Raw genomic sequence first — 27,395 nt, 5'->3', positions numbered from 1 at the left:
AAATGCCCCTGACTGTGAATCAGGTGTCGGTAATCTTGTGTGTCTGAAGACTTTAGGCAAGGGATTGTTCACAGAATCCTCAGAATTATTGCCTTGTGCTGATCGGCAGGCTTACCAGGTCCTCCAGACCTCTCTCCCCTTTCCCTCTCCCCTTCCTCTCCCCTTCAGCCCCTTTTCCTTCTCTCCCCCTCTCCCTACCCCTTTCTCTCCCTTCCTCTTCCTACCCCTTTCTCCCCCCTCTTCTCCCTACCCCTTCCCTCCCTTCGACTCTCTCCCCACTTTCTCTCCTCTTCCCCTCTCCTCCCTCTCCCGCCCACAATTTCCTTATCTGTTAATGCTTGCCTTATCAACATACAATTTGACTTGTAGAGTTAACATAGCTCCCATTTCCATGGCACTAACCTTGCTTTACATTTCTCTATTTTACTATAAAAATAGTGGTTTAGAAAAGTTGAATAACAAAACCTGGAAATCAGGATTGAATGCAAAACAACTGCCTCCAAACTTATGGTTATTTTTACTTTGTGATGCTTTCTCTTCTTAAATGTGAATTAGTTTCAACCAGCTCTCCTTTATTATCACCTTGGACAAGGTACTCATCTCTATGCCTCAGTTTCCCCATCCATGAAATGGAATTAATAATAACTTCACTGTTAGCTCATGGAGTTATAGTAAGGTACAATTGAAACACTATAAACTTGAAATGCTTATAATAAATGTAAAGTTTTTTCAAAAACAAAACAAAATTGGTATTCCAGTAAGAATAAGTTTTCTTATTCATGTTCAACTAGATTGAATGAATGTTTAATACTGTACTTGAGAGAGTAAACACTGTCTTTTCTATGCCTTGTCTTCCTTAGTTACTCATTTACTGTCTTGGAATTTACAACTGTATAATGAAAAAATGGCAAACTATTGTTCACTGGAGCATTGAGAAAAAAAAAGTTTAGTCTTTAAGAATGTTATTAGTGGTCCAGTTATACTGAACAATTGTTTCTTAGAGATAGCATTGCCTTGGCTTTTCCTCAGCAAGGTTTTCTGAGATATTAAAAGCTTCTATCACTATGAAGCTTGAAGCTGTTAGTTGGATAATCTAATGAAGATTATGGACCCATTTTCAGAATGATGCTTTTAAATACATAAAATTACAAAGGAAACCAAGTCAAATTAACAAGTATGTATTAAATATAACAATATTGCCAGAGATATCTTTGAAAGATTTAGGAATTCTGATTAATACAATGATCAACTATAATTCCAGAGGATTCAAGATGAAATATTCCACCCACTTCCACAAAGAGATTATGGTCTCAATGCAGATTGAGCCTTTTTTTTCTTTTGGACATAGCTAATGTGGAATTTTTTTTGCTTGACAATATGTGTTTGTAATCGTTATTTTTCCCCCTGCTTATTTCTCAATGGCAGGGGAAGAGAGATGTCAAGAGGATGTGCTGAAAGAATTCAGATCTGAAAATTAAATAAAATCAGAGTAAACATTTATTAATTGCCTACTACATACTAGGCACTGTACTAAGCACTATAATACAAAGAAAGGCAAAAATATAGTATCCACTCATGCCCATCAGTTGGGGAATGGCTGAATAAGTTATAATAATAATATAATAAAATAATTATAATATATATCATGTGTATGATTTAATATAAAACAATATTGTGAAATATTATTCTATAAGAAATGATGAATAGGCTGATTTCAGAAAAGCCTGGAAAAACTTACATGAACTGGTAAAATAAAGTGAGCAGAACCAAGAGAACATTGTACACAATAATAACAAGATTCTGTGATTATCTGTGTTAGATTTGACTTTTTTTTAACAATGGCATGATCCAAGATAATTCCAATATACTTGTGATGGAAAGTGCTATCCATTTCCAGAAAGAACTATGGAGACTGAAATGTGAATCAAAGCATAGTATTTTTACCTTTGTTTTCTTGTGTATTTTTTCACTTTTGATTTGATTTTTTTGTGTGTGTACAGCATTTATAGAAGAATTGCATGTGTTTAACCTATATCAGATTGCTTGGAGATGAGGAAAGGAGAGGGAGAAGAATTTGAAACACAAGCTTTTGCAAAGTTAAATGTTGAAAACTACCTTTGTATGTATTTAAAAATATAAAATAAAATATTATATATGTGTGTGTGAGTACACACACACACACACACACACACACACATTAGTGTCCACTCTTAAGAGAGTTCATAATAGTCTAATGGGTGAGACAGAATCGCATGTTTTTATTATGTTGAAATAGTTACAAGTATATAGAAATAATTTCATATTGAAATAGTAATCAAAATGTTTTAAGTCCACAGATTCTAAATTAAGAATTCCTGATCTAGTCTGACCCCCTTATAGAAAAGGAAAACTAATCATGTCCTTCCCAGATCACACTACTGACAGAATGAGGCTTTTAATCCAGGTCTTCCTTTTCCAAATTAATTCCTCTTTTCCTTTAAAGACTTCTTCTCAAGTAGATCAATAGAATTTACTTATTTTAGTGAATTATTTTTCTTATGATGTAATATCTGGAAGCAAATTTGAATTTCCTTTTGTACCTGTCAAGGTTTGCAGTCATGTGAGAGTTGAACCTGTGGACTTTTGGTAATCCTGAAGACTTGGGAGGTTAGAAATATATTAAAATGTGCCATCTAACAGGACCACCAATGAGAAATTTCAAATGAGGTAAGGGATAGAAATTATGGTAGAATGGTTCCATTTCAAAGGAATAGGAAAGCCTAGAAGTGAACCCTCCGCAAACATCTAGCTTCTCTTTTCATACTAAACTAGAAATTGAATGTCATGAATTTGCAAAGGTATAATGTCATAGTTGAAAGAACATTGGATTTGAAGTCAAAAGACCTAGGTTTCAAATTCAGTCATCATCTATAAAATGATGGAAGGTAGAGGATAAAGTTTCATATTCAGGTTTAACCATTTGCTATCATACGACCATGGGCCCATTTCATCTCTCTGATTCTTCATTTTCTCATCTCTAAAATGAGGGGGGTTGGACTAAATGGCCACGAGGGTTTTTTCCTAGCACTGACATTCTGTGTTCTGTTCCCAGCTGCACTTCATAAGCCATCTTCAGAAAACTGCTTAATTTCCTTTTCTTTTCATCACTGAACAAACTTGAGTTTTAAAAGACCATCGTTTCTTAGTCTTCTAGCAAGGAAAATAGTAACCTGAGTATTTGGGCAGTGTTCAGAAGGCTGAGGCACCAGGCTTATGTACCTGCAGGCAATTCTGCAGATGAGGAAAGGCCCCTATTCTCATTCTCTAGTTTATACTCTGGCTCTGGCTCTGTGTCTGTCTGTGTCTTTCTCCCCTCCCCTCCTCTCTGTCCTTCTCCCTCCCTTCTCCCTTTTCCTCCCCTTCTTCCAGCTCCCTTTTTTTATCTCTCTCTCTTCCTCATTTTGCATCCTTCAGAATTTAGTGCATCGCAAATTTTCTGTAACAGTAAAAGAGTTAACTAGATGGTGTACATATGTTCTTTGTTGGAGAGCCTCAGGAGGCCAGACTTGGGCCTGGCAGGGAGCCTCCTGCTGTCTCTTGCCATAAAGAATGTTGTTTGGAAATAAGAGGACTTACTCTGTGGGAATCTCACATTTCATTATCAGAGCTTCTCCAGTGCATTCCCAATTTGGACACAGCTGTCTTGGGAGGTTGCCACCAACACCAGACCATTGGTAATTAAGGCTTTGGGTTTCTGGTTTATGATAGCAAAAAAGCCTGATATTAGCCTTCTCCAAAAACACCACATTGGAAACTTTTCTTATAATCTCTCAGAGAGTTGATTTCTTCTTGGAAAAGGATCCTGTAGAACTGCCCGAGATCATATAGCACTGGGATCTGGACTCAAGCACCTGGGTTTGAGTTCCAGTTTTGAAACTGTGACTCTGGACAAACACTTTAGCTGTCTGGGCCTTGGCTTCTACATCTTTAAAGTGAGAATACTATTTACATGGTTGTTTTGTAAAAACCACTTTTTAGATGTTAAAGTACTATAGATATGGGGATGGTTAATAATAATAGGTATTAAATATACTATATCTACATTATGTAATCATGTTATTAATAATCAGCATCATTAATAATAAAACAAGATTGGGTGTTGATGATGATGAACAATTCCAAAGACACCATCTGTACCCTAGGTTCAAATACTGCTTCTAATACTTTCTTTATAATCTTGGAGAAAGTCCTGGGCCTCAGTTTTCACAGCTATTAAATAAGAAGGTTGGTCTAGATGGCTTCTCAGGTCCCTATAGATGGAAGAATCCTTTGTTTGGCTTTTGCATAGCCTCGCATGGTATCACAGATATGGTTTTTATAAGACTTTTAAAAATAATAAAAAATATTTATGGAGGCAGGCTGGCACCATGGGCAGAGAACTGGTCTCATTTGGGAAGACCTGGGTTCGGATTCTTTGGCTGACACATTCCAGCTAGGTTCAGAAGCCCAGAATCTCTCTCTTTTTTTTCCCCCTGAGGCAGTTGGGATTAAATGACTTGCCCAGGGTCACACAACTAGGGAAGTGTTAAGTGTCTGAGATCAGATTTGAACTCAGTTCCTCCTGGCTTCAGGGCTGGTGCTCTATCCCCTGCGCCACCTGGCTGCCCCTTGGGCTCAGCATCTTTAAGACAGTACACTGCAGAGAAAGTGTGGGTGTCGGTAAGCATTCCTCCTTAGGTGTTCTTTACCAGTAAACACAGATCTGATCCCCATAAACAGTGATGGATAAAGAGCCATTGAGCTGCTCCAGTCACAAAGTGCTTGATGTGTTGGATGAGGTAATTCTCATCACTCTACGAGGTAAATAGGTCAAGGAATACTTTCCTCGAATCATATCAGAAGGAAAGGAGGCCCAGAATGGCATAGCTGTTTGTTCCATATCACACAGCTAATCATTTGGTAGGGATTATGAAATCAAAGAGTTAAAGTTGGAATCAATCCTTGAAGTTTATCTAGTCTAACAGCCTCATTTAACAGGTTAGGAAACTGAGGCCCAGAAAGGTGAACTAATTTGCCAGAGATCCCACACAGGCTGAGCCCATGTTGGAACCCCCTTCCTGTGCATCCTCATTACTCCTTGCTAAATTATTACTTTCATTTCCAGCCCAGCAGTCTCACTAGGTAGAATCTAGCCTTGATGCTGTGTGAATCTGGAAAGGCATTAGGAAAACATGGATTCTGTCTTGGTTGTATCACTTCAATCGAATCACTTTCCTGATCTTGATCTTGTTTTTCATCTGTAAAATGAGCGAGATTTTCATCTGTAAAGTGAGATTAATACTAAGGTCCTGTCTAGCTCTGACATCCTGTAGGGCAAGATCAGTTCAGTTGCTAAGTCATATGATGCTGTGATGAAAGGTGGAATGATTGAGCCCATGATCATTCCAGAACACAAGATTTGGGGCTTTCCCAAGTAAAATACCTGAGTGGCGCCTTCCTCTGTAACTTCTAAGTTGGGATATTTCACAAACTACTTGGCTCTGTTGCATCGTTAAATTGTAAACTAATATAAAAGAGATTATCTGCCCTCCAGCATGATTTTTCTTGCTGAGTCTGAGGTACTACTATGGGAAATTTAGTTCTTAAAGCTTTTCTGTGTGTCACAGACTAGTTGACTATTCAATCAGTACTTGTGAACTGTGGGCACAGTATTGATTGCATCAAGCCTTCCCTGGTGCACGCAGTTCTCTCTTTTCCCTTTGTGATTTCTTGGTACTCTGTACCATTCTTACAGATCAAAAGGGGAAAAAAACAAGCACCAACAAAAAAAGATGAAAATACTATGTTGTGATCCATGGTCAGTCCTCCAATTCTCTTTCTGGATACAGATGGCTTTCCGTCACAAGTCTATTGGAATTGCCTCAACCCACCTCATTGTTGAAAAAAATCCAAGTCCATTTCAGTTGATCATCATATAATCTTCTTGTTATAGTATATACCTACTTAATATATACCCAGGATTACATAAACATTTTCTTGGGCAAATAGGGGTTCTAAGTGGAAAAAGTTTAAGAAGCTCTATATTCTACCTCATTTTACAAAGGACAAAGATGCCCAAAGAAACGAGGTGAATTAGTGGCAGAGCTGAAGCAAAAATCTAAGTTTCTTGATGATTAATTCTGTTTTCTTACTACTATATCAGATTAGCTCTCTAAACTCTTTGGTTTCCTGTAGTGTCTTCATACTACAGTAATGATCCTCAAGATTTTATTTCAACTTGATAACATGAACTATATATTCTTTTTTGCAGAAAGCCCCAGTAAGGGCCTTGGTTTCTGTGGATGGATTCTAGTGATTATATCCTTCATCTTCACAGCTATTACCTTCCCATTCTCAGTTTGGATGTGCATAAAGGTAATAGAACCTTTATTTTAGGAAACTTTGAAAAGGGGGTTGTGATTCCTTGTTTTAATGTGTGTGGGTTCATTTGTGGATAGGATTGTTTCTTACCCATAGGGAACAAGATTTTAGAGCTGGGAGGGGCCTTTAGTCCAACCCTCTCATTTTTTACCAATGAGTCAACTGCCCAGAACAGGCAGGCAATTTTGCCCAGTATTATAGAGGTAGTAAGTGAAAGAGCCAAGAGTCAAATATAGTTCTTATAACTCCCAATTCATTGCTCTTTTCAACTTATCACTTTACCTCTTATTCCTTGTCTTCCCTTTTGAAAAATTCAATCTTCTACTATTTCTATGAAGAAGTTGAATATTATAAAGTTGTAAGAACTTTCTCTTGGACTTACATAAGGGCTAAAGTAAGAATCTCCATCAGCTTTCCTGGAGAGGCTTCTCCTTTAGTCTGATAAGTTAAACAGATTCTGAGATGGTCATTGGCATTATAGGACACAATCAGTGATAATGATAGCCTCTTCCCTCTTCACCTTCCTGCTGTGTCAGAACACCCACCAAGTGTTTTCCAACTTTTTTTAAAACTAGATCTCTGATTTTTTTTAAATAACTTTTTATTGACAGAACCCATGCCAGGGTAATTTTTTTACAGCATTATCCCTTACACTCACTTCTGTTCCGATTTTTCCCCTCCCTTCCTCCACCCCCTCCAGATGGCAAGCAGTCCTTTACATGTTAAATAGGTTACAGTATATCCTAGATACAATATATATGTGCAGAACCGAACAGTTTTCTTGTTGCACAGGGAGAATTGGATTCAGAAGGTATAAATAATCTGGGAAGAAAAACAAAAATGCAAATAGTTACATTCATTTCCCAGTGTTCTTTCTTTGGTTTGGCTGCTTCTGTCCATCTTTGATCAATTGAAACTGAATTAGCTCTCTTTATCGAAGAGATCCACTTCCATCAGAATACATCCTCAAACAGTATCGTTGTTGAGGTATATAATGATCTCCTGGCTTTGTTCATTTCACTTAGCATCAGTGCATGTAAGTCTCGCCAGTCCTCTCTGTATTCATCCTGTTGGTCATTTCTTACAGAACAATAATATTCCATAATATTCATAAATCCACAATTTTTTCAGCCATTCTCCAATTGATGGGCATCCATTCAATTTCCAGCTTCTAGCCACTACGAACAGGGCTGCCACAAACATTTTGGCACATACAGGTCCCTTATAAGCCCAGTAGAAACACTGCTGGATCAAAGGAGATGCACAGTTTGATAACTTTTTGAGCATTGTTCCAAATTGCTCTCCAGAATGGCTGGATGTATTCACAATTCCATCAACAATGTATCAGTGTCCCTGTTTTCCCACATCCCCTCCAACATTCCGTGTTGTCTTTTCCTGTCACTCTAGCCAATCTGAGAGGTGTGTAGTGGTATCTCAGAGTTGTCTTAATTTGCATTTCTCTGATTAATAATGATTTGGAGCATATTTTCATATTAGACCTCTGATTTTATTGGTGCAGGGAACTCTGGATAAGGAAACTACTAAATAAATATCAGCAAATGCTCTGCGACTTTGGGGTCTGAGCTTGTTGCCTAGGGCACCAATTCGTGAAATTATTTGCCCAGGGTCATATGACCCATATACACCCTTGTGTATGAGTGAATGTTCTTGAAACCATGTCTTCTCTATTATGAAGAGATCTCCATTTACTATGTCTACTACAGAGAGTTTTCTCACTTATTTAATTCCTGCCACTTAGGAAGAAACAGAAGAATCTATAAGGTCTTAACTTTTTTTTCCTATTAGGTAAAAGTTATTGAGTATCAAATCATTAAACTTTGAATTGGGTAGGACCCTGGATATTAGGTGTTCTCTAACTAGGTACTCAAACTCCTCGGGAAGCTTGTAGTATTCCCAACAGTGGTGATAGAACAAAGATATCCCTGATGGTAGTTGTTTTGTATTTCAAGCCAAAATCTACCACTTCCCAACCTTCCTTTGCCCACTAGCCATTCATAGAGTCATATAGAGTCAAATTGGCAGGGTCATCTACTTCAAGTCATAAATGAACAAGAACACTCTTTACAAACTTCTTCAGCAAATGATCTCCTCCCTCTTTATGACTTGTAGTGATTTGATACTTTTGATAGGACTATAATTCTACAGCACCAGCTCCATAGAAACCCCATGTTCTTCCCCATAAAAGCTGTTCAACTATCTGAAAACAATGAGTCTTCTCCCTCCTTCTCACTTCTTCCCCTAGGCTTCTCCTGGTTAAACACTCATACTTTCTTCACTTTTACTTTTAGATTTTATCTTCATAGAAAGATCAGCCTGTTATGACTAACTCATGGAGTAGAGGTTGAGATCAGGATGTTAAATCAGGACTTTAATTTTGATTCAGGAAACATTTATTAAACTTCTGTTGCATGCAGACTCCTGCATTAGGCAAGAGGTGGGGCACAAAGAAAAGACCTCAAGATGCTTATTGTAGTCTCTTAAGAACTTAATTTGCTATTTTCTTTTCTAGATCATAAAGGAGTATGAGAGAGCCATCATCTTCAGATTGGGTCGAATTTTGCAGGGAGGAGCCAAAGGGCCAGGTGAGTGAGAACATCAGGAATTGTCTTTACCAGAGAAAGACATTTTACTTCAGTTTTTATCTACTCCACTTAGTTGTATCATCTGTTACTTCTTCCCACTTTCGTACTCGTGGAAGAATCCTAAATTCAGTTTGATTCAGTAAATAGTTTAATTCCACCCTGGCATTATATCATGTATTAAGTACTTACTACATGTAAGATGGACTCCTTGTTACTCAGTCATTTCAGGTTCTTCGTGACTCCATTTGGAGTTTTCTTGGCAAAGAAACTAGAATAGTTCGCCATTTCTTTCTCTAGCTTATTTTACAGATGAGGAAACTGAGGCAAATAGAGATAAGTGACTTGCCCAGGATCACACAGTTAGGAAGTGTCTAAAGCAGGATTTGAACTTGGAAAAATGAACCTTCCTGACTTTAAGCTCAGCTGCCCGAGATAGGCTCAGCATGTACCTTATATAAGACCTTATGATAAGGATGAAAATCAGCATAGTCTCTGTATTTGAGAGGGTTTAAGGGAATGGGACGGAAGAGTCTCTTGATGCTAATAACTAAGTCAGACTGCGATAAATGTATTAAAGAGATCAGAGAGGAGAAAGAGAGGCTCTCTTGACAGGGGAGCATGGAGAAGAACCCACCCAGCTGTAGGACGAGCCTGCCTCTCGCTGGGGCCTGGCAGGAGCAGCAGAAGTCTGTAAGGAGGCAGCCGACCGGGGAGACCAGGACAAGATCCACACACCGGGGAATCCAGCCTGACTAATGTGCTGAGGCGTCTGGAAGATGGGGCTGGGATGAAGACTGGCCGAGTCACTCGTAACTTAGGACAGTGACAGGGCTCAGATTGGTTGTAGACAGTTTGGTTTTTGCAGAGCCTACCAGGTAGGCGATGCAGGTGTGGTGGCAGGGCTGCAGGTAAGCAGCAAGCCCGGGGGGCACGATGGTGTCGGGATCAGGCCATCACAGTTCAGAACTGGTTCTTCTCCAAGCCAAACTCCTGTTATCCACTCTACAAAGGCATCCGGCCCTCTGGCAAGATACATGCAGGCTGGGCCTCCACAGCGATTTTATCTCAGCAGTTGGTGGTGTAGTAGATAGAACCAGGAAGCCCTGAGTTCAGATCCAGCCTTAGACACTTGAGCAAGTCAACCCCCATCTACATCCTGCTTTCTCACTTGTAGAGGGGGGATAACAATAGTACCTGATGAGATAATAATTGGAAAACATTCAGTACCATGGCAGCACAAAGCAGGTGCTATATAAACCTGACAGTGACCCTAATGATAAGGATGACACTATCATAGATGCTGAGTTAGACCAAGATTGCCCCATGATGTGTACAGAGACCTTTTAAGTGCTTTCCTCACAACCCCCTGCAAGGTGAGCACTACAAATGTTATCGCCTCCTTTATACAGGGGCCCAGAAAAAGAAAGTGACTTGCTGGGGTCCAGCAGCAAGAATTGGAACTCATTACCTCTGACTCCAAATCCAGTTTGATCCACTTGGTATACAATGCTTCCCAAACTTTTTGGTCCCAATACTCCTTTATATTCTTAAAAACTAGTGAGGACTTGAAAGAGTTTTTGTTTATGTGGATTAAATCTATTGATATTTGAACTGAAGATATTTTAGTAGTATTATGAAAATAATAAGCTAGAAGAAAACAAGCCTAAATTCTCTTTGCTTGTTTTTTCCTTCTTGTTATCTTCCTACCCTGACCTGTGATGCACTCTTAGAATTTCCTTTTCTGGAGTGCATTTCCTACAGTGAGAGAGCCCAGTGCAAAGATGATTTTCCTAATATAGTTTTGCTTTGAGCTCTGAGAAAGACTCAACCCGGGACATGTTCATAAACTGTTAGCGCTTAAGAAACCTTGGATGTTTTCTCATCCAATCTCCTCATTTTACACAGGAGAAAAAGAGGAAATGACACAGACACATTAACACACTTAATGATTGCATGAGCTGGGGCATCCACTCGGGCTGACTCTTCTAAGCCAGTTCTCTTTCCATCATACCATGAGAAAAGTAAGCTCACTGAGGCCTGTTGAAAGAAAAGCAGGATTTCAGCAGGTGGAGATGTGGAGGACGTCGGCAAGGAGGCAGCAAGTCTTCTATAAATTATTTTATCTGAGTCTCACAGCTAGTAAGTGTGAGACTTAGATCATGAATCCAAGTCGTGTTGCATATTGATGTCTAAACCTACCTGCTAGATGTGGAGAGTGAAACATTGGAGACCAGATGAAACCAATAATCTAGATAATAATATCTAGATATATTATATATCTATATATAGATCTAGATATAAATAGCTAACATGTGTATAGTACTTTGAGATTTGCAAAGTATTTTAAAACATTTCTTACCTTATTCTATTCTCACAACAATCCTGTAAGAAAAGAAAGAAGGAAATAAGTATTTATTGGCTACTCTGTGTCAGGCACTATGCTAAATGCTCAGTCTTCACAACAACTCTGGGAAGCAAGAGCTGTTTTCCCCATTTTACAGATGAGAAAACTGAGTCAAACTTTTCCAAAGCCATACAAATTGTGTGTGAGTCTTTATTTGAACTCAGGTTTTCCTGACTTCATGCCTTGTGCTCTATCTGCTACACCATCTGATTGTCTTTAGGAAGTTTTTAAGTGAGGTATGTTGTATTTATTATCATTTTATATATGAAGAATTGAGGCAAAGAAATTATATATCTTGCTCTGGATCACAAAACTAATATGTACACAGAAGAGGCAGCCAGTTGTGAAATTTGTTGCTTCAGAAGACCCAATTTTCTCCAACAGCTTTTGAGTGAAATTTACCCAGAAATAGGACATTCTAAGAACTTACAGTTCTTTTGGGGGAACTCTTTAGGTGTGGAATACAATATCTGTTTAGGTCATTGTTGATTAGTTTTGCTTAATTGGTTTTCTTTGTTACATGGTAGAATTTGGGGGAGGAAGATCAAGCAGTCATATCTGGAAAAGACTCATGTGCAAACAAAAAACTTCAATAAAACTTAATTTTAAAAAGAAAAAGGAATAATATGATACTGTATTGAAGAAATCAGAAAGACACAGAAACTAGTCTCCCATGACTATTCACAGAGTCTTGGGCAAGAAAAATGTATTGATTGATGGAGAATGGCCTTGTGCAGATTGGCTCCTTGCATGTCAGTCTAGATGTAAAATTGGTTAGATTTGATTCTCTTCTGATTTAATGACAAAATAAAGTCATTAGATAACACTGTCTCTCATTAATCTTCTGATTCTTTTCCTGCACAGGACTCTTCTTTATCTTGCCCTGCACTGACAGCTTTATCAAAGTGGACATGAGGACCATTTCATTCGATATTCCTCCTCAAGAGGTGAAGTTGCTCTTCATTCTTAACATTTCTGTTCTATGGATTTCCAGTGGAAAATATAATTTGCTGTACCTTGCCCTTTTGTTTTTAGAGTCTTGACTTTTTATTTTAGGTTGCACGTTTCAGATGAATTCTGTTTTGTCAAAGTTGATGTTCACAGCAACCCTCCCAATAAACAGATTTGGTACTGTCATCCCATAATTAGAATTTCAGCTTATAAAGAGCCACAGTGGCTACTCATTTAACTCATAGCCGAAAAGAAATTCTCTGTACAAAATAGCTGGAAAAGGTTCATGTAATCTCCATTTAAAGACCTCCTGGGAAGGGAAACCCATTACCTCTAGAAACCACTCATTCTAGTCCATTTTGGACACTGACTATTAGAAAGTTTTCTTGTAAATTAAGGTTAAAGTTTTCATATTAGAAGACAAAAAAAGCAAACAATAACCCCCCAAAAGGTAAATTATTAACCTAAGGGCACACAGTGAATTATAGCTTATACTAGAAAGGTGAGCCTAGGAGAACTTTATTTATTTATTTATTTGTTTATTTGTTTATTTGGCTGAGGCTATTGGAATTAAGTGACTTGTCCAGGGTCACACAGCTAAGGAAGTGTTAAATATCTGAGTTCAAATTTGAACTCAGGTCCTCCTGACTTCAGAGCTAGTACTCTATCCACTGTGCAACCTAGCCGTCCCTGGAAGAACTTTAGAATGCAGAATCAAAAGGTCTAGAGCTGGAAGGAGAGAACCCTAAGGGTACCTAGTTCAATCTCTTTAGAAAGGTTATGGGACTTTTCCAAAATATGCAAATAATAAGTAGAAAAACTGGGCTAAAAACCTACATCCTGTGGCTCCAAATGCCCTGTTCTTTCTATTGTGTCACAGCTAGTACTATTTACCATTTTAGAGCTGGTCCAGCCATGATGTACTGATGAAGAGTGACCCAAGAGATATCCCAAAGGTTGTGATGGACTCTCGGGGAAGAACAGCAAATGATTGGCAGGGCTGGGTCTGAAACCCAAATCTCCTGCTTCTCTTCGCTTTCATTGCCCTCTGATAGGCTAATGCCAGCAAAGAGAAGAAAGATGGGAAGAAAGCCATAGTTTTGGGGATTAGTAACTACAACACATTCTTTGCTCTCCGTTGAAGTGTGGCCTTATTCCCTGAGCTTTAGGGAAGTCTTGTTGGGCAATAGTGAAAGACCCAGGATAACCTTCTCTTAGTCTCTTCCCAGCGAAGGGACTGTCCCCAGTGGAGCTCCTTTTGGAAAAGCTACCCTCACTTTCCGCAGATACTGATGCCATTGAGCTGGGTTATTCTAAGCTGCTATGTTTCAGCTACCTTTCTTGTCCTCGGGAGACTGAGCAATGCACTTGGCAAAGGCTTCTAAGTTCTCTTGTCCCTTGTGAATTTACTGTGAATTAAGGTAAACATTCTGCCTGAGATAAACACTGGGCTGAGGCAGTGGAGGCAAAAAGAATGTTAACATGGATAAAAGTCACATTAGCAAAGATTTTCTTTGGAGTTATGGGATCACAACTATAAAGCTAGAAGAAACCTTGGATAATTTAAGCCCATTTTATGGATGGAAAAACTGAGGCCTGGAGAAATTGAAGTGATTTGCTCCAAGATCCTACCAGGTAATAAGGGACAGAGGTGGAATTTGATGCTCTGATTGCCTCTGCTGCCTCTGTTTTATTTCAAGAAACTACTGAATCTGTATTCACAGTCACCGTGAACTATGAGTTATTATTTGGATCACTGCTTTAATGCCCAAATACTTTCTGTGATCCTCATTTCATTGGTATATTTGATAAAACCCATTTGATTAATGTTACTGTTAATAATAATGCTTCTCCGGACCTATGGAATGTTTTAGAAGAGCAGCTAGCAGGGCTTGCATTCAGAAGACCTGGAAGGGGCCCTGGAGCACAGAATGTGAGATCATCAGAGGCGGGTGGGGGCTTTCCCATTATGCCGACAAGGAAAGTCCTTGAGATATGAAGTGCCTTGAGAAATGGCACCAGAAAGGCCCCGTGAGCTCCCCAGACTCACACAACAATCAGAAGGGAACCGCAGAAATCATCTGATCCAACCCATTCATTTTATAATTGAGGAAACTGTGTCAAGCCTCAAGTCAGCTAGGCTAGACTTGTTTGTCAGCGGTCTTTATTTGTTAGCCTTAATCCTCCCTTTTGCCCATTTCTTAGGTGGAGGAGTCGGGTCTCCTTTTTGAAGTAGAAGGGTACAGGAGGATTCACCTCCTTTTGAGTGAAGCCATTTCCACCTGAAGCCCCAACCTTGAGTAATGTGTGCTTTTGCCATTTCCTTTTAGAGTATTGTAGGTGGTGCAGCGTCTTCCTCGTTGCCAAATTAGCTCCTTACCGGAAACTGTCGCATAGGATGAGATAGAGCAGGTCATCACACTTACTGGTAGAGTCCTCCAGATGAGGAAGATAAAAAGAGATAATTCTCTTCCCTTCAGTCCTAGAGATTTTTCTTCAGAAAAGATTAGCGAACTCAGATGGAAGTTGTAACAGGCTTCAAGTCTTCCACTTTTTTTCTTTTTTTTTTTTTTTGGTTAAAGAGGTATGAATTTGCTGGGGTATGTTTCCTGTCTTCCTTGCTGTGATCGGGAGCCAGGCCAGAAGGTCTTCTGTTCTCCAGGCTTTACTCCACACCCCTCCAGATAATACTAATATTTTGCAATTAGGGGTAATCTGTAAATTTGGCAAAATACTTAGAGATATTCAGACTGAAGAAGCCTGGGGATGGAGTGGAGTGGGGTGAGCACCGGCAGAACTAAAAGCTATTCTGGAACAGAACAAAGGAACAAATCCAGGCCTACTATAAGACAAAACTTACTAGCAATTAGAGCTTCTCTACTCCAGGTGGAAGAGGGCAGGGTAACTAAACAGCCTCCAGAGATAGATTCCCCTCCCTTGAGTTCTTAAACTCCAGCTGGACAAATAATACTCAGTTAAGTGTAATCACAGAGGAGGATTACTGTTTAGGTATGGTTTGGACTGAATGGTCCCTGTGGTCCCTTCCAGCGCTGAGGTTCTGTGATTCATAACTTTGTCTCCTATTAAAATTCAGATGCTCCTTGTTAATTGAATGATATGATAATCATAGCTCACATTTCTCTATCCATCAGTCAGTTAATAAGCATGTATTAAACATGTATGCCCCATACTGTGCTAGGTTCTGAGATATAATTCAAAATAATGTAACAGTCTTTACTCCATGGAGCCTGAATCTGAGAGCATTGTAAGCATTACGGAATTCCTTTTCTCATAGTAACCCAAGAGAGGGTCGTGCATCTAGATGAGAAAACTGAAACTTGGGGAGTCAAATTGCCTTGTCTTATGTAATTGGGACTTTTAAGGGTCAGAGCAAGGATTTGAACTCATGTCCTCTGATTGCTGGGTTATCTTCTCACTAGACCTTGGAAAATGTGACAAATTCTGTCCTTTACCTTTAGTTCAATCTATGCTATTTACCTCTTGCTATGAGGGAGGCACTGAGGCCAAAAAGGCACAGAGGAGCCAAAGCTGAAAGTTTATCCCGTTCCTCTCTTCATGGAGTTTATACACTTTTACTTGACAAGGGCAGGAGATGGGGGGTGGGAGGGGTGGGGAACAGGATGGGGAAGAGGTATAAGATGGACATATATAATATAAGGAGTGTGATAATGATGAGACATGGAGTACAGAAGCACTGAACCTCAAGAGTATTGAGGTCTAGGACTCTCTCTTCATATGGGCCACCAAATGTGGGGGGGTGGGGTTAAACTCCCAAAACATGTTGGGGTTTGGGGCCAGTGTTGCAAGGTGTCTCAAAAGAATTTGTATCCTTAGACCTTGTCCAAATCAAGAAGCAAAGACTTTATTACGCTGTTGACAATGAGCTAAATTCCAAAAGAGTTGATATTGACAGGGGGAAAGACAGGGTCTCGGTTCCCCAGTGGAATTTGCCTTAACAAGGGGAAAGGGGCCGTTAAATCAGGCCAAGTTCCTAATGAATCAGCCATTGGGATGCATAGTAATCAGGCTAAGCCTGAAAGGACATAAGGAAGAAGTGGGGTACCAGAAAAATATTCTGGGAGATTGATGTCATAACGTGGTGTTCTGATTCTGTAACTGGGGGGAGAGGGGGGGCGGGTCATGATAATTTTGTCAGTGCAAGGAATTCTACTAGGAATTCAACTAGGGCTTACTTAAGAGCAACAAAAAGCCCACTTAAGGAGAGGTAATCCTGTCTGTGCTCTAGGGCCATATATAAAATCCTCTCTTTGACTTTCAAACCCTTCATTATTTAGTCCTTTCTTTCTTTTCCAGTATCCTTGTACCTCACTCCTCTCCATATGGATCTGCAGGCTTTTCTTTATACAGAACTCCAGGCTTTCTCTCTAATTGATTCTCCTAATTTCCTTCAAGTCTCAACTAAAGTCCATCTTGAAGACTTTATTAGTCAGTTCTCCTTAATCTTACTTAGTGCCTTCTCTATGTTGCCTGAGGTGAGGAAGCATCACAGTTTGTCCTTTATACATGTAGTATGTATATATTTGCTTGTAAGTTGTCTCTTCCCATTAGACTATGAGCCCCTTGAGAACAGAGATTGATGTTTGCCTTTTTTTGTTTCTCTAGCACATAGCACACTGCCTGGCACAAAGAAAGCCATATCATCATCCAATAATAAAAAACTAGTAGATTTCTGATAGCGATAATAATTATTATAATTAATATTCCTATAGCACTTACTATGTACTACGCACTGTGCCAAGCAAACAACAAAGAATTCATAGAAAAGGTCATGCTGAGGCTTAGGCCTTGAAGGAATAAAGGGATTGTACTGGTAAAGCTTTTTTTTGGTCTTTAAAAAAAAAAAAGAATATCACTCATTATTTCCTGTAGGATATACTTAAAATTTGTCTATTAGTGGACATATAGTTCCTTCTTTTCTTCATATAGATTCTCACCAAGGATTCTGTGACTGTCAGTGTGGATGGAGTGGTTTATTACCGTGTCCAGAATGCCACCCTGGCAGTGGCCAACATCACCAATGCTGACTCGGCCACGCGCCTCCTGGCCCAGACAACCCTGAGGAATGTCCTCGGCACCAAAAATCTCTCTCAGATCCTCTCTGACCGGGAGGAGATTGCCCATAACATGCAGGTTGGTACGGCAGTCGCATCAGTAATCAGGACTCCCCCGAGTTGGGAATTTAAACAGGCTTTGGGAAAGAAGGTGGTAGAGTGGAGAGGGGCCGCTGGGTTAGAAAGCCCAAGGTCTTTCCCCAGAAATGTCCTCGCAGGCAGCTGTCAAACTGGAGCAGGTGGTTGGGAAGAGAGCGCTTCTTGCACTCATGACTTTTATTAGGTCCTTGAATTTAAAGCTGAAAGGACCTTTAGGTGTTATGCAGTCCAGTCCCCTGGGTTAATGGGAAATTGAAGCCCAGACAAGCCACAGGGCGGTAATGGAAAGGAACACAAAGACCTAGGTTAATTCCTAGCTGTTGGTACCTGCTACCTGTGTGTAATCTTGAGAAGTGGGAACACTCTCAGGGCATCATTGAATCAAAGGGTTCTTCCCCCACTGATCCTTTGATTCAGTAATTTAGAGCTTGCTATCACAAAGTGGTTTTCCTAAAGCACAGCTCTGACCAAGGTCTATCTCATCTTCATCCCTGCCTGCCATTATAGCTTCCTACTAGCTCTAGGATCTAATGTTAAGCTCCTCTGTTTGGCTTCTAAAGCTCTTCACAACCTGCATACAGTCCAAGGGCTTGTGCTCCAGCCTCCGGCCACCCCAGAGGTGGATGATGGAATGGATGTCTGGCTGCGTTTGTCCCAGGCTATATGTAGTATCCCGAGTATAAGCCAATCATTATATCACTAGGGAACCATTATTTGTTGTAAGATTGATTCAGTCATACTGAACTAGAGAACTATTAGTCACCATGCTAAACTAGATGACCACTGTCTCATCAGTTCCACTGAGTTGGCACTTGTAAGAATGCTTGTTTCAGAGTTCTGGCCCATTACTGTTTTTGCCTTTTTGTCACTAGGATTTAGAAATAGTAAGTGCTTAATCATTAAGTGCTTGGCTCATAATAAGTCTTGTTTATTCATTGCCCATGGTCACATAGTTAGTAAGTGTCAGCGATGGGAGTCCAGCACTTTGGCCACTCTACTTTTATACTCATTTTTACAGCTGAGGAAACCAAGGTTCCTCGAGGGGAGATGACTGGTAGGTAATGCTGGAGGTGGGTTAGAAACCAGCTCTTCTGACTTGCCATTGTCCTGCACACACAACTAACAGACTGCAACTCTGCCAGCCCCTCACTCCCCACCCGTCCCTATAACAAGGGCTCAAGGCACAGACTGTCACACCTGTGCAACTTAGCATCCACCGCAGGGCCCCTGCCTCACCCCTTGTTCTGTGTGCTGGGTCTGGGAATAACGGACCTTCATTCCTTTTGTCTCCAACAGGCCACCCTGGATGATGCCACTGATGATTGGGGGATAAAGGTGGAGCGCGTGGAGATCAAGGATGTGAAGTTACCTGTGCAGCTGCAGAGAGCCATGGCCGCCGAGGCTGAGGCTTCCCGGGAGGCCCGCGCCAAGGTAACCCACAGCCACCCCGACACCGAGGATAGGAGAGCAGCTTGGCGCAGCCAGAGGCCTCTGCTACTTCCTGTCGGGTATTCCCCTGAGATCTGCTCCCTCTTTTCTCTCCCTTTCAGGCCTTTGCTTCCTCATCTGTCCTTGCTTTTCTTGGCCGTTTATGCCAAAGCTCCTTCAGCTGTGGCTCCCGGCCTCACATGGCTCATGTCACCGAATGTGGGGGTCGCCAAAAATGTAGCAACAGTAGAAGATTTCTGAGCACAGTGACCAAAAGTTAGTTCACACTCAAACATATGGTGAACCCGAGGTGTCTCTGGCAGTGCTTGCCACTGCGGCCTTCGCGCTGAACACACAACACGCATACTTTACACTCAGGACAGATTCAAGAGAGGGTCAAATAAAAATTTCTCTGGCAAAAAGGGGTCATGAGTGGAAAAAGTTTTCAGAAGCTCTGCTTTATGCCAGCTCCCATTTCTATAGCTCTGTCAGTCTTACAATGTATTTACCTCACAACCTCATGATGAGGTAGCTCAGACAGGGATTAGAATTCTCACTGCAGTTTATTAAGTAGAGGTGGTGACACCATCAAACCTGCATTAAGGAAAATCACATCATTCTTACCTTTCACGGCTCCTCCCACAAGCCACTTCTTTCCTGAATTCTCCTCAACTTAGCTCATTTATTTCTCCTTCAGAGCCCACAAAGTCCAAAAGACTTTTGTTTTTTGTCCTTGTGCCCTCTAGCACAAGTGCTAGTGAAGTGCTCTTCACTTAGTGTTTACTGGATTTATTTATTTTTTGGTGCTGGGCCAGTGCTCTGCAGCATCCTGTGGTTGAGTTGCCCAGGGCCCAGGGAAAGGCTAAGACTCAGCCATAGTCACATAACCAATATATGGCAGAGCAGGACCTGAACCCTGGTCTTCTGGACTCCTCCTCACCATGACCTATTCTAGAAGCTAATTATCCCATTTCTTCATATTTCCAGTCCTATCATTCTAGTGTTTTTTCTAGATTAGCATCAACATGTCAGAGCCTCCCTTAAATATGTTGCCTGGGCTCATCCCAATGACAGATAACAAGAAGACCTGTTGGTCCTCTCTAAAATGCAGGTTGAATTGGTTTCAACCAAAAATATTGTCCTGTGAAATAAATTACCTTTAACAGTGAGTGATCTGGGAGTAGAATGATTCTATTCCATAGTGTGTTAGTATGTGTGGATTATTCAGTATGATGAATTGATGCTGGGTAGTGGAATCAATACACGTCTTTTCAGCTTTAAGGTCCTGATAGATGAGAAAATGAATTCTTTAGAATCCTTTCCAGACGATGTGATGGAAAGGGCTCTGGTCTGGGAGAAGGAAGGCCTGAGTTTCAATTCCAGATCTCCCTGAAACTAGCTATGTGACTTTGATCAGCAATCACTTCCTGCCTCTGAACTTGAGTCCTCATCTATAAAATAGGTGTTTTTTATTTGTACTTTATTGAGCTTTACAAGGTGATGGTGAATTATGAATCTGGCAAATCTTAGTGACAGAGACACAAGAGTTGTTCCTTGTGGTGTAGAAGAATCTGTGACTCATGCTACCTTTCCTGCTAAGGCCCCAGTTTCTCTTTCTATAAAACGAGAACATTGGACCAGATGATTTCTAAAGTTTGGTTGCGGCTCCAAACCTGCAATCTCCTAGATAATGTGGCAGCAAACAGGTCCTGAGCAGCAGGTCCCCAGTGTGTGTGTCACTGCTCACATAGGGATGTTCTGACTGAGTGAGTCACTCCTGTTCCTTGTGCTCCAGGTCATTGCTGCTGAAGGGGAGATGAATGCTTCTCGGGCCTTGAAAGAAGCATCCATGGTCATCACCGAGTCCCCCGCCGCTCTCCAGCTGCGCTATCTGCAGACCCTGACAACCATTGCTGCAGAGAAAAACTCGACCATTGTCTTTCCGCTGCCCATAGACATGCTTCAGGGTATTATGGGGGCAAAGCACTAGGTTGGCTTAAGACCGAGCTGTCCAGAAGGAAGGCTGAGCTGGGGACCCAAAGTAGCCTCTAGCCTGTAAAGAGTGAATGAGGTGAAAGCGATTTCCCCACTTCCTCCTCCTTCCTCTTCTGCTTTCTGTCTTGTTATACTGAATTTGATGTGCTTAGACTATCTAGTGATCATAAGAACAAGCCAATGAGTAGTTAGCTTTGGTAACTTGAAAGAGATCAGACAGCTGGATGATTTATGGTATCTTACACTTTTCATGCTTCTTGATAATCCTTTTGTAGCTCAAATACCTTTTTTGGTTGAGTTGGCCCATTGCTCATCTTGGCAGCCCAGGGAAAGGGCAAGTACTGACTGATCTTCCAGTCACTCTCCCCTCTTCCCCTTACCACATTTACTCAGTCTAGAAAGTGGTCTCAGCACGTAAAAAAATGCAGAGTATTAGAACCTGAAACAGTAGAGCTGAAAGGGACCTTTAGAGATCCTGAGTGTGTCGGACCAAATGATCTTTAAGGCGCCTGCTAGTTCCAGGTCTGCAATCTAGTTCAGCCCCTTTATTTTACACGGGAAGAAATTGAGGCCTAGAAAGAAGAAAAGGTGTTCCTAAAGCCACACAGTGAGGGAGCAGCAAAGCCACTGGGATCCTCAGTCTCTTGACAGCAGGCTGGGGTCCTTTCTGCCTCCTGTTGTGAGAGAGGGCTTGATTCCAAACCCTACACTAGTTGTCTTACTGCTTTCTCTGCAAAGGACCATGTGTGTGATCCCTTTCCCCAACCTCCCTTGTTCCTTACGAACACAAACCATCTTTTGAACGCGGTCCCCTTTGTTGAAGGAGGCCTCTTGCTTCTTCAGCATGGAGAAGGACTAGAGTGTTTAGCCCCTGCCCTTGGTACTAGAGATGGCTATATTCTGCTGCCCTGCAAGACGTCACTGTCCTCTCGTTGCCACGGCTGCAGACTGGGTAGTCATGGAGATGATATCATCAGAGCCCCATTTCTGCCATTCAGAAAGATTAAGCTAATCTTTCTAAACCTCTCAAGGCCTTTTATGGATCTGCCATCATTTCTATCCTTTTCAAAAAGAAGTTTGTTTTTGGTTGTTTGTTTTTTTTTTCTTAATTGATCTGAGCCTCTTTGGTGAATGAGCAATGTGTTGGCCTTTTAACAAAGCAGCTGAAACCCCTTCCAAAAGTGCTTTATTATCTCAGACTTGCCTATCTTCAAGCATCAGGTTTAAAATAGTTTTTGTATTGTGACTTTTTTAAATGAACCTTTCTCTTAACTTCTCTAAGCCAACTTTTATGGATCTCTTTCTGTACCTTTGGAACTCAATGTGATTGTCTTTTTAAAAAAAGTTACAGGAAGACAATGTACTTTACAGACATCATGATTCATATTATATGTATCCCAGTGAAGTGTCCTTGGTTTATAAGTATTTATGGAACAATTTCCCTTACCTATTATAAGAGTACGCTGAGGGTTCTGTGAATGGGAGCAACCTCAGGGTTAAAGGGGGAGGCCCAGGAAATAACTCCCAGAAATTAGATGTTTAAAATTTGCAAATGAAAACTTCAATTCCATTTCAGGCTGGCTCTTTACCTTTTTCCCCATCATACACCCTGAAAAAAATTAATACTACTACTATTCTTCCTACTGATAGTAGTCTATATCACACCTCTCTGAGGTTTGGGCCCAACCTGGAAACATTCTGGAATAGAGGCTTTTTTACAGTTTTCTCTAGTTCCAATTCTCGAATTTAGATGTAGTCATTTATTCCCCTTTTTAATTTGCCATCATTTTTTTTTCTTTCTTCCAGTTAAAGACTTAAAAATTTTTCTTTGTGAGTCTCTGGGCTTTTTTCTTTTTTTAATATAGATTATAAAATTCATAGATATATTTTTTTAATTTAAAGTTTTTATTTTTTTGTTAACCCAATTCTAAAAAAGCTTTCCTACCCTTCCCCATCCCCCATCTCTCACCCTTTAAACTGGTCTGTTGACCAAGGAAACTATATGTGCTATTTCTCTGTCTCACACTTGTAGAATTTACTATTTTCCCTGGTTGCTTTAAATCTAGATCCCAAGCTGCCTTTCCTTGTCTGTTTTAGAAATAGCAAGAGCAATAGCTTTGGGTGGAATATCTTGTTAGGGACTGGCCTGTGGAAGCTGAAGATCGAGGGAGCCTTAATAAATTGTTGTGTGCCTCTTTTCCTGGTCCTGTTGTCTTTTTGTCTGTATATAATGCATATAACATATCCTGCAACCCATGCAGGTGTTGAGGCGAGTGGATTTCTTGAGCGTGGGGGTTGAGTTGCAGTACCTAATTGGTAAGGCAATTAGGTATCTTTCCAATTTTAAATCTGAATGGTAGCCGTCTATTTCAGGATTTCTTAAATTTTTTCCACTCATAACCCCTTTTCACCTGAGAAATTTTTACATGAACCCACGTATTTCGGAATATGAAATAGGTATATGTCAAAGATTTACTGATAACCTAACTTCATGAGTCCCACATTCAGTTATGAGACCCCCATATGGAGTCACTAATCACAATTTAAGAAGCTGGGATCTACTTCACACTTCCTCTGAGGCTCAGAACTGACCTATAAACATCACAAAGTTCTGTGACTCCAGTTCTCAAGCTTGGACATAATCATTCATTTCCCCCAGTTGATTTGCCGTCATATCTTTTGTTTCAATTAAAACCTCTTAATGGGTTGTACATTTTAAAATACCATTTTTTGAAGTCAGTATGGTTTTCACATTTTCTAAAAAAAAAAAAAATCTAGAAAATTTTATTTAACAATTTTTAAATAAATTGTATTTTAAAATGTAAAAGTCATATTTAGCTTTCTAGATAGGATTTGGCCCACTAGCCACAGTTTGCCCTCCTGTGGTTTTAGAGTTTTTATTTTGTTGTTACTGATTTCTAAATGCTTACCACCTCATTCCTTCACTTTGATCTGGTGACCAAGGAAATTACATCTCTACTACTTGAGAACTTGGTCCAAAGGTTTTCCCTTACTGGCCAAAAACTAGGGCCCCAGAGAGACAGACATTTGCATTCCAAGCCAATCAGATAGACAAACCTTAAAAAGAAAAATAATTGAGTTACCATCAGGAAAGGCAGGAGTCCTTTGATGACAGCTCTCTACAATGCCAAAAGTCAAGATTATCCCGATTCCATTTCTAACTACACACCTTGACTCTCCTTGATAAGGTATCATTTTACCTGGAAACTTTTGCTCTTTAAACCTTTTGAAATCCTTTAGATACTTTTCAATCCCCTTAACTGGGTATAGATAAGATTGGCCTTGTGTTTGAAGTCTTCATTCAAATATGTCACTTACTACAGACAATAATAATAAAACCCTCTGCCACTTCCCACATGATATCAATCTCCCTCTTCATTTCTGGACCCAGCTTATTGTCTATCCTGCAGCATCCATCTAAGGCAGATGTCTTGATGGAACCAACTTACTAGCTTGGTAGTAGAAGGCTCTCACCTTTGGGGAGAAGAACTTCCTGATGATGCTATTTAGGAACAGTTTGATGGCACAGTGGATAGAGCATCAGACATGGAATTGGAAGACGGGTTCAAATCCAGCCTCAGATACTAGCTGTGTGATCCTTTGCAAGTCATTTTTGATTTCTTACCTGCTCCATTTCCTCTTAGGTAAGTTGGGGATTGCTTTATAATTGTTTGTTATTATGACTGTAAATCGTGGAACACAAGTGGCCCAAAAGAAATTGGAAAGACACATAGTGAGTATGAGCATGTTAACAACAATGTTTTCTGAAGAAAATAAAATGAAGGTCACCCTCAGTGACTTGAATGTGATAGGAAAAGGAAATGGACAGGTCGTGTAGAGAAGCAACAGGAAACCAAACCTATAGCCCAAATACTTCCCATTTAATAACAACAGAATTGATAGAAGGGTAATGTTGGAGAATTTCACAAATTCTGGGAGTTGAGGGGATCTCTGTGTCTATCTAGTTCAACCTCTACATGAATAGACTCCACTATAATATACCCTGAACAATAATTGTCTAACCTTAGCTTGAAGACCTCCCAGAAAAAGATATCCATCACCTTTTGAGACCACTCATTCCTCGTTGGCAAAGCTATAATTAGTTATTCAGAAATTCTTCCCCACATTAATCAGATTGGCCTTTTTGTAACTTCTCCCCATTCTCCTGGTCCTACTCTCTGAGGCCGGACAAAACAAATACAATCCCTTTCCCACAGAAGTCCTTTAAGTAAGGGTACAGCAATCGTGTCTCCCCTGAGTCTTCTGTATCCTCCACTTGCCTAATTCCTTCACCTGATCCTCATGATGTGGACTCAAGGTTCTCCATTGCCCTCCCTGGTATTACTCTGAGAACGCACAGGTAAATTGTGGGGAAAAGGAATAAGACAGAAAAAGCATTTATACTCCAAGGGACAGCAAATGTCACTCACTTTTCCATTTATATTTTCGGAGCTTAATACTGTGCTTGGCTCATAGCTGTACTAATAAATTCTTTTTAACTGTTTGCTCTCTTTGTAATCCCCCTAAATACATCTTGTTGGTCTCAGCTTCCTTTCATGTTGTTCTCCCTGATGTTTATAGGATGTCTGAGCTGGATCTCCAAATAGAAAATGTCAGAGTAACAACTTTAAAGCTTGAAGGAACCTTAAGGACATGGATATTAGGCTTAAGATAGCTAAGTGGCACAACGGATAGTGCACTAGGCTTTAAGACCCCTGAGTTCAAACCTGGCCTGGAACACTCACTGGGTAACTGTAAGGAGCCCCTAGTCCTCAGAAATAAATAGTAAGGATCCCTCCTTCCCAGAGTGGTTTTGAAGATAAAATGAGACTGTTTTTAAGGCACTTAGTAAACTCTAAAGTACTATATAAAATGCCAGCTCTTAATAGGCCACAATTGGCCAAAGAAGGAAAATAAGCTATCCAAAGTCAAATAGCTTGATCAGTCTCAGGCCCTGTGGGGAGGAACCAGCCTCTAAGGAGTGGGAAAAAAAGCCTCTCATTAAAGGAGAAAAGCTTAGCCCTTCTCCCAAGAGAGGCCAGTCCTGTGCTGTTGTCCCGCTTTTGCTCCCTGCTAGAAGCAGAAAACCCTATGCTGTAACTCACTTAGCAGGACTCACCGTGCTCTTGGAAAGCTCCCCATCGGCCTGGCCCTGGCCCTGCCCTGCTTGCCTGCCGGGGCCTGTGATCCTGGGCTTAGAGTCGCTTTGAGCTGAGATCTCATTTCCTGAGTCCGCTGTTAAAATGGGCAATGCCTTGGAGTAGGGCAAAGTCCTCTAGCTCTCTCTCCTATTAAGATGTGTCCTGAATGTTCCAAATCACAAATGATAAAAGAACACAAAACAAACCATCCCTGAGGGTTCCCCTCCTGCCTGTTAAATATTCAGTGACGGAGGATCCGAGTTAGCTCTTGGAGGGCTTGATCCAGCAGAAAGAGGGCACACTAACGGGATTGATGGGAGAGCTGTGGACTAGTAGGACCCTTTTATAAATTGTGACAACAAGCCAGCAGGCATTTTTAAGTACCAGGCACTCTGCTAAGCTCTGGAAATACAAAGAAAAGTAAAAACAGTCTTTCCTTTTAAGGGAACCCACAGTTTAATGGGGAAGACAAGCTGCAAATTACAATTTAAGAACAAAATAGAGAAAGCATAGATTGGACATAATCTCAGGGAAGGCAGTAGCTTTAAAAAGGCATTGGAAAAGTGGGATTCTTCTTGTTGTTTGCTCTTTGTTCTCAAAAAGGACCATGACCTCAGGGAGGGGATGCCATGACATGCAAGTGACTTAGATTGGAGGGAGGAAGGGCTGGGCAAGGTCACCTGCCTCAGTTTCCCCTCCAGAACCATCTGAGTCCAGTGGCCAGATATAGATCAGGGCGATTGGAGATGGCCTTTTTAAGTTTATAGCCGACACTGGAAACCATGACGGGGAAATCATATGGAAGAGATAAGAAGGGAATGTCAGACATGAAGAGCAGCCATTGAAAATAACCCATAGTTATAGAGTACATGTAAGGGAATAAAGTGTATAAAGACAGGAAAGGTGGGCTGCAGTCAGATAATGAGGGACTTTAAAAAACCAAACAGAATTTTATGTTTAATACTGGAGGTTTTAGTGAGCTACAGGATTTTACTGAATAGAGGAATGATAAGGAATGACACTGTCAGGTTTGCACTTTAGGAAGATCTTTTGACAGGCAAGTGGAGGAGAAGCCTGTTGTATTATTCGAGGCTTGCCCAAGGAGAAGGGGGTCTGGACAAAGGTAGCAACCATGCCAGAGGAAGGGCTACCAGCACACGTACAAAACATTGACAGAACTTATCAACTGATGGGCTGTGGGAAAACAACTTGAAATTCTACAGAGAACTATATATATATCCTTGGACCCAAAAATTTCACT

At 40.6% G+C, this 27,395-nt stretch overlaps 1 protein-coding gene across 1 annotated transcript in view; it reads left to right on the top strand.

The window, feature by feature from the left end:
* STOM (stomatin) overlaps positions 1 to 23,169 on the top strand; it is a 42,299-nt gene extending 19,130 nt beyond the window's left edge. The window contains exons 2-7 of the mRNA XM_051979553.1: positions 6,290 to 6,393; positions 8,930 to 9,002; positions 12,271 to 12,353; positions 17,326 to 17,529; positions 18,846 to 18,980; positions 20,773 to 23,169. Coding sequence (XP_051835513.1) covers positions 6,290 to 6,393; positions 8,930 to 9,002; positions 12,271 to 12,353; positions 17,326 to 17,529; positions 18,846 to 18,980; positions 20,773 to 20,967 — 794 coding nt within the window. The 3' untranslated portion in view covers positions 20,968 to 23,169. The remainder of the gene's footprint in view (positions 1 to 6,289; positions 6,394 to 8,929; positions 9,003 to 12,270; positions 12,354 to 17,325; positions 17,530 to 18,845; positions 18,981 to 20,772) is intronic.
* Positions 23,170 to 27,395: the final 4,226 nt, after the last annotated feature.

This window comes from Antechinus flavipes, chromosome 2 (genome assembly GCF_016432865.1).
Source record: "Antechinus flavipes isolate AdamAnt ecotype Samford, QLD, Australia chromosome 2, AdamAnt_v2, whole genome shotgun sequence".
NCBI lineage: Eukaryota > Metazoa > Chordata > Mammalia > Dasyuromorphia > Dasyuridae > Antechinus > Antechinus flavipes.
Note: the sequence above shows the minus strand (reverse complement) of the source record. Positions and strands in the feature narration are given on the sequence as shown.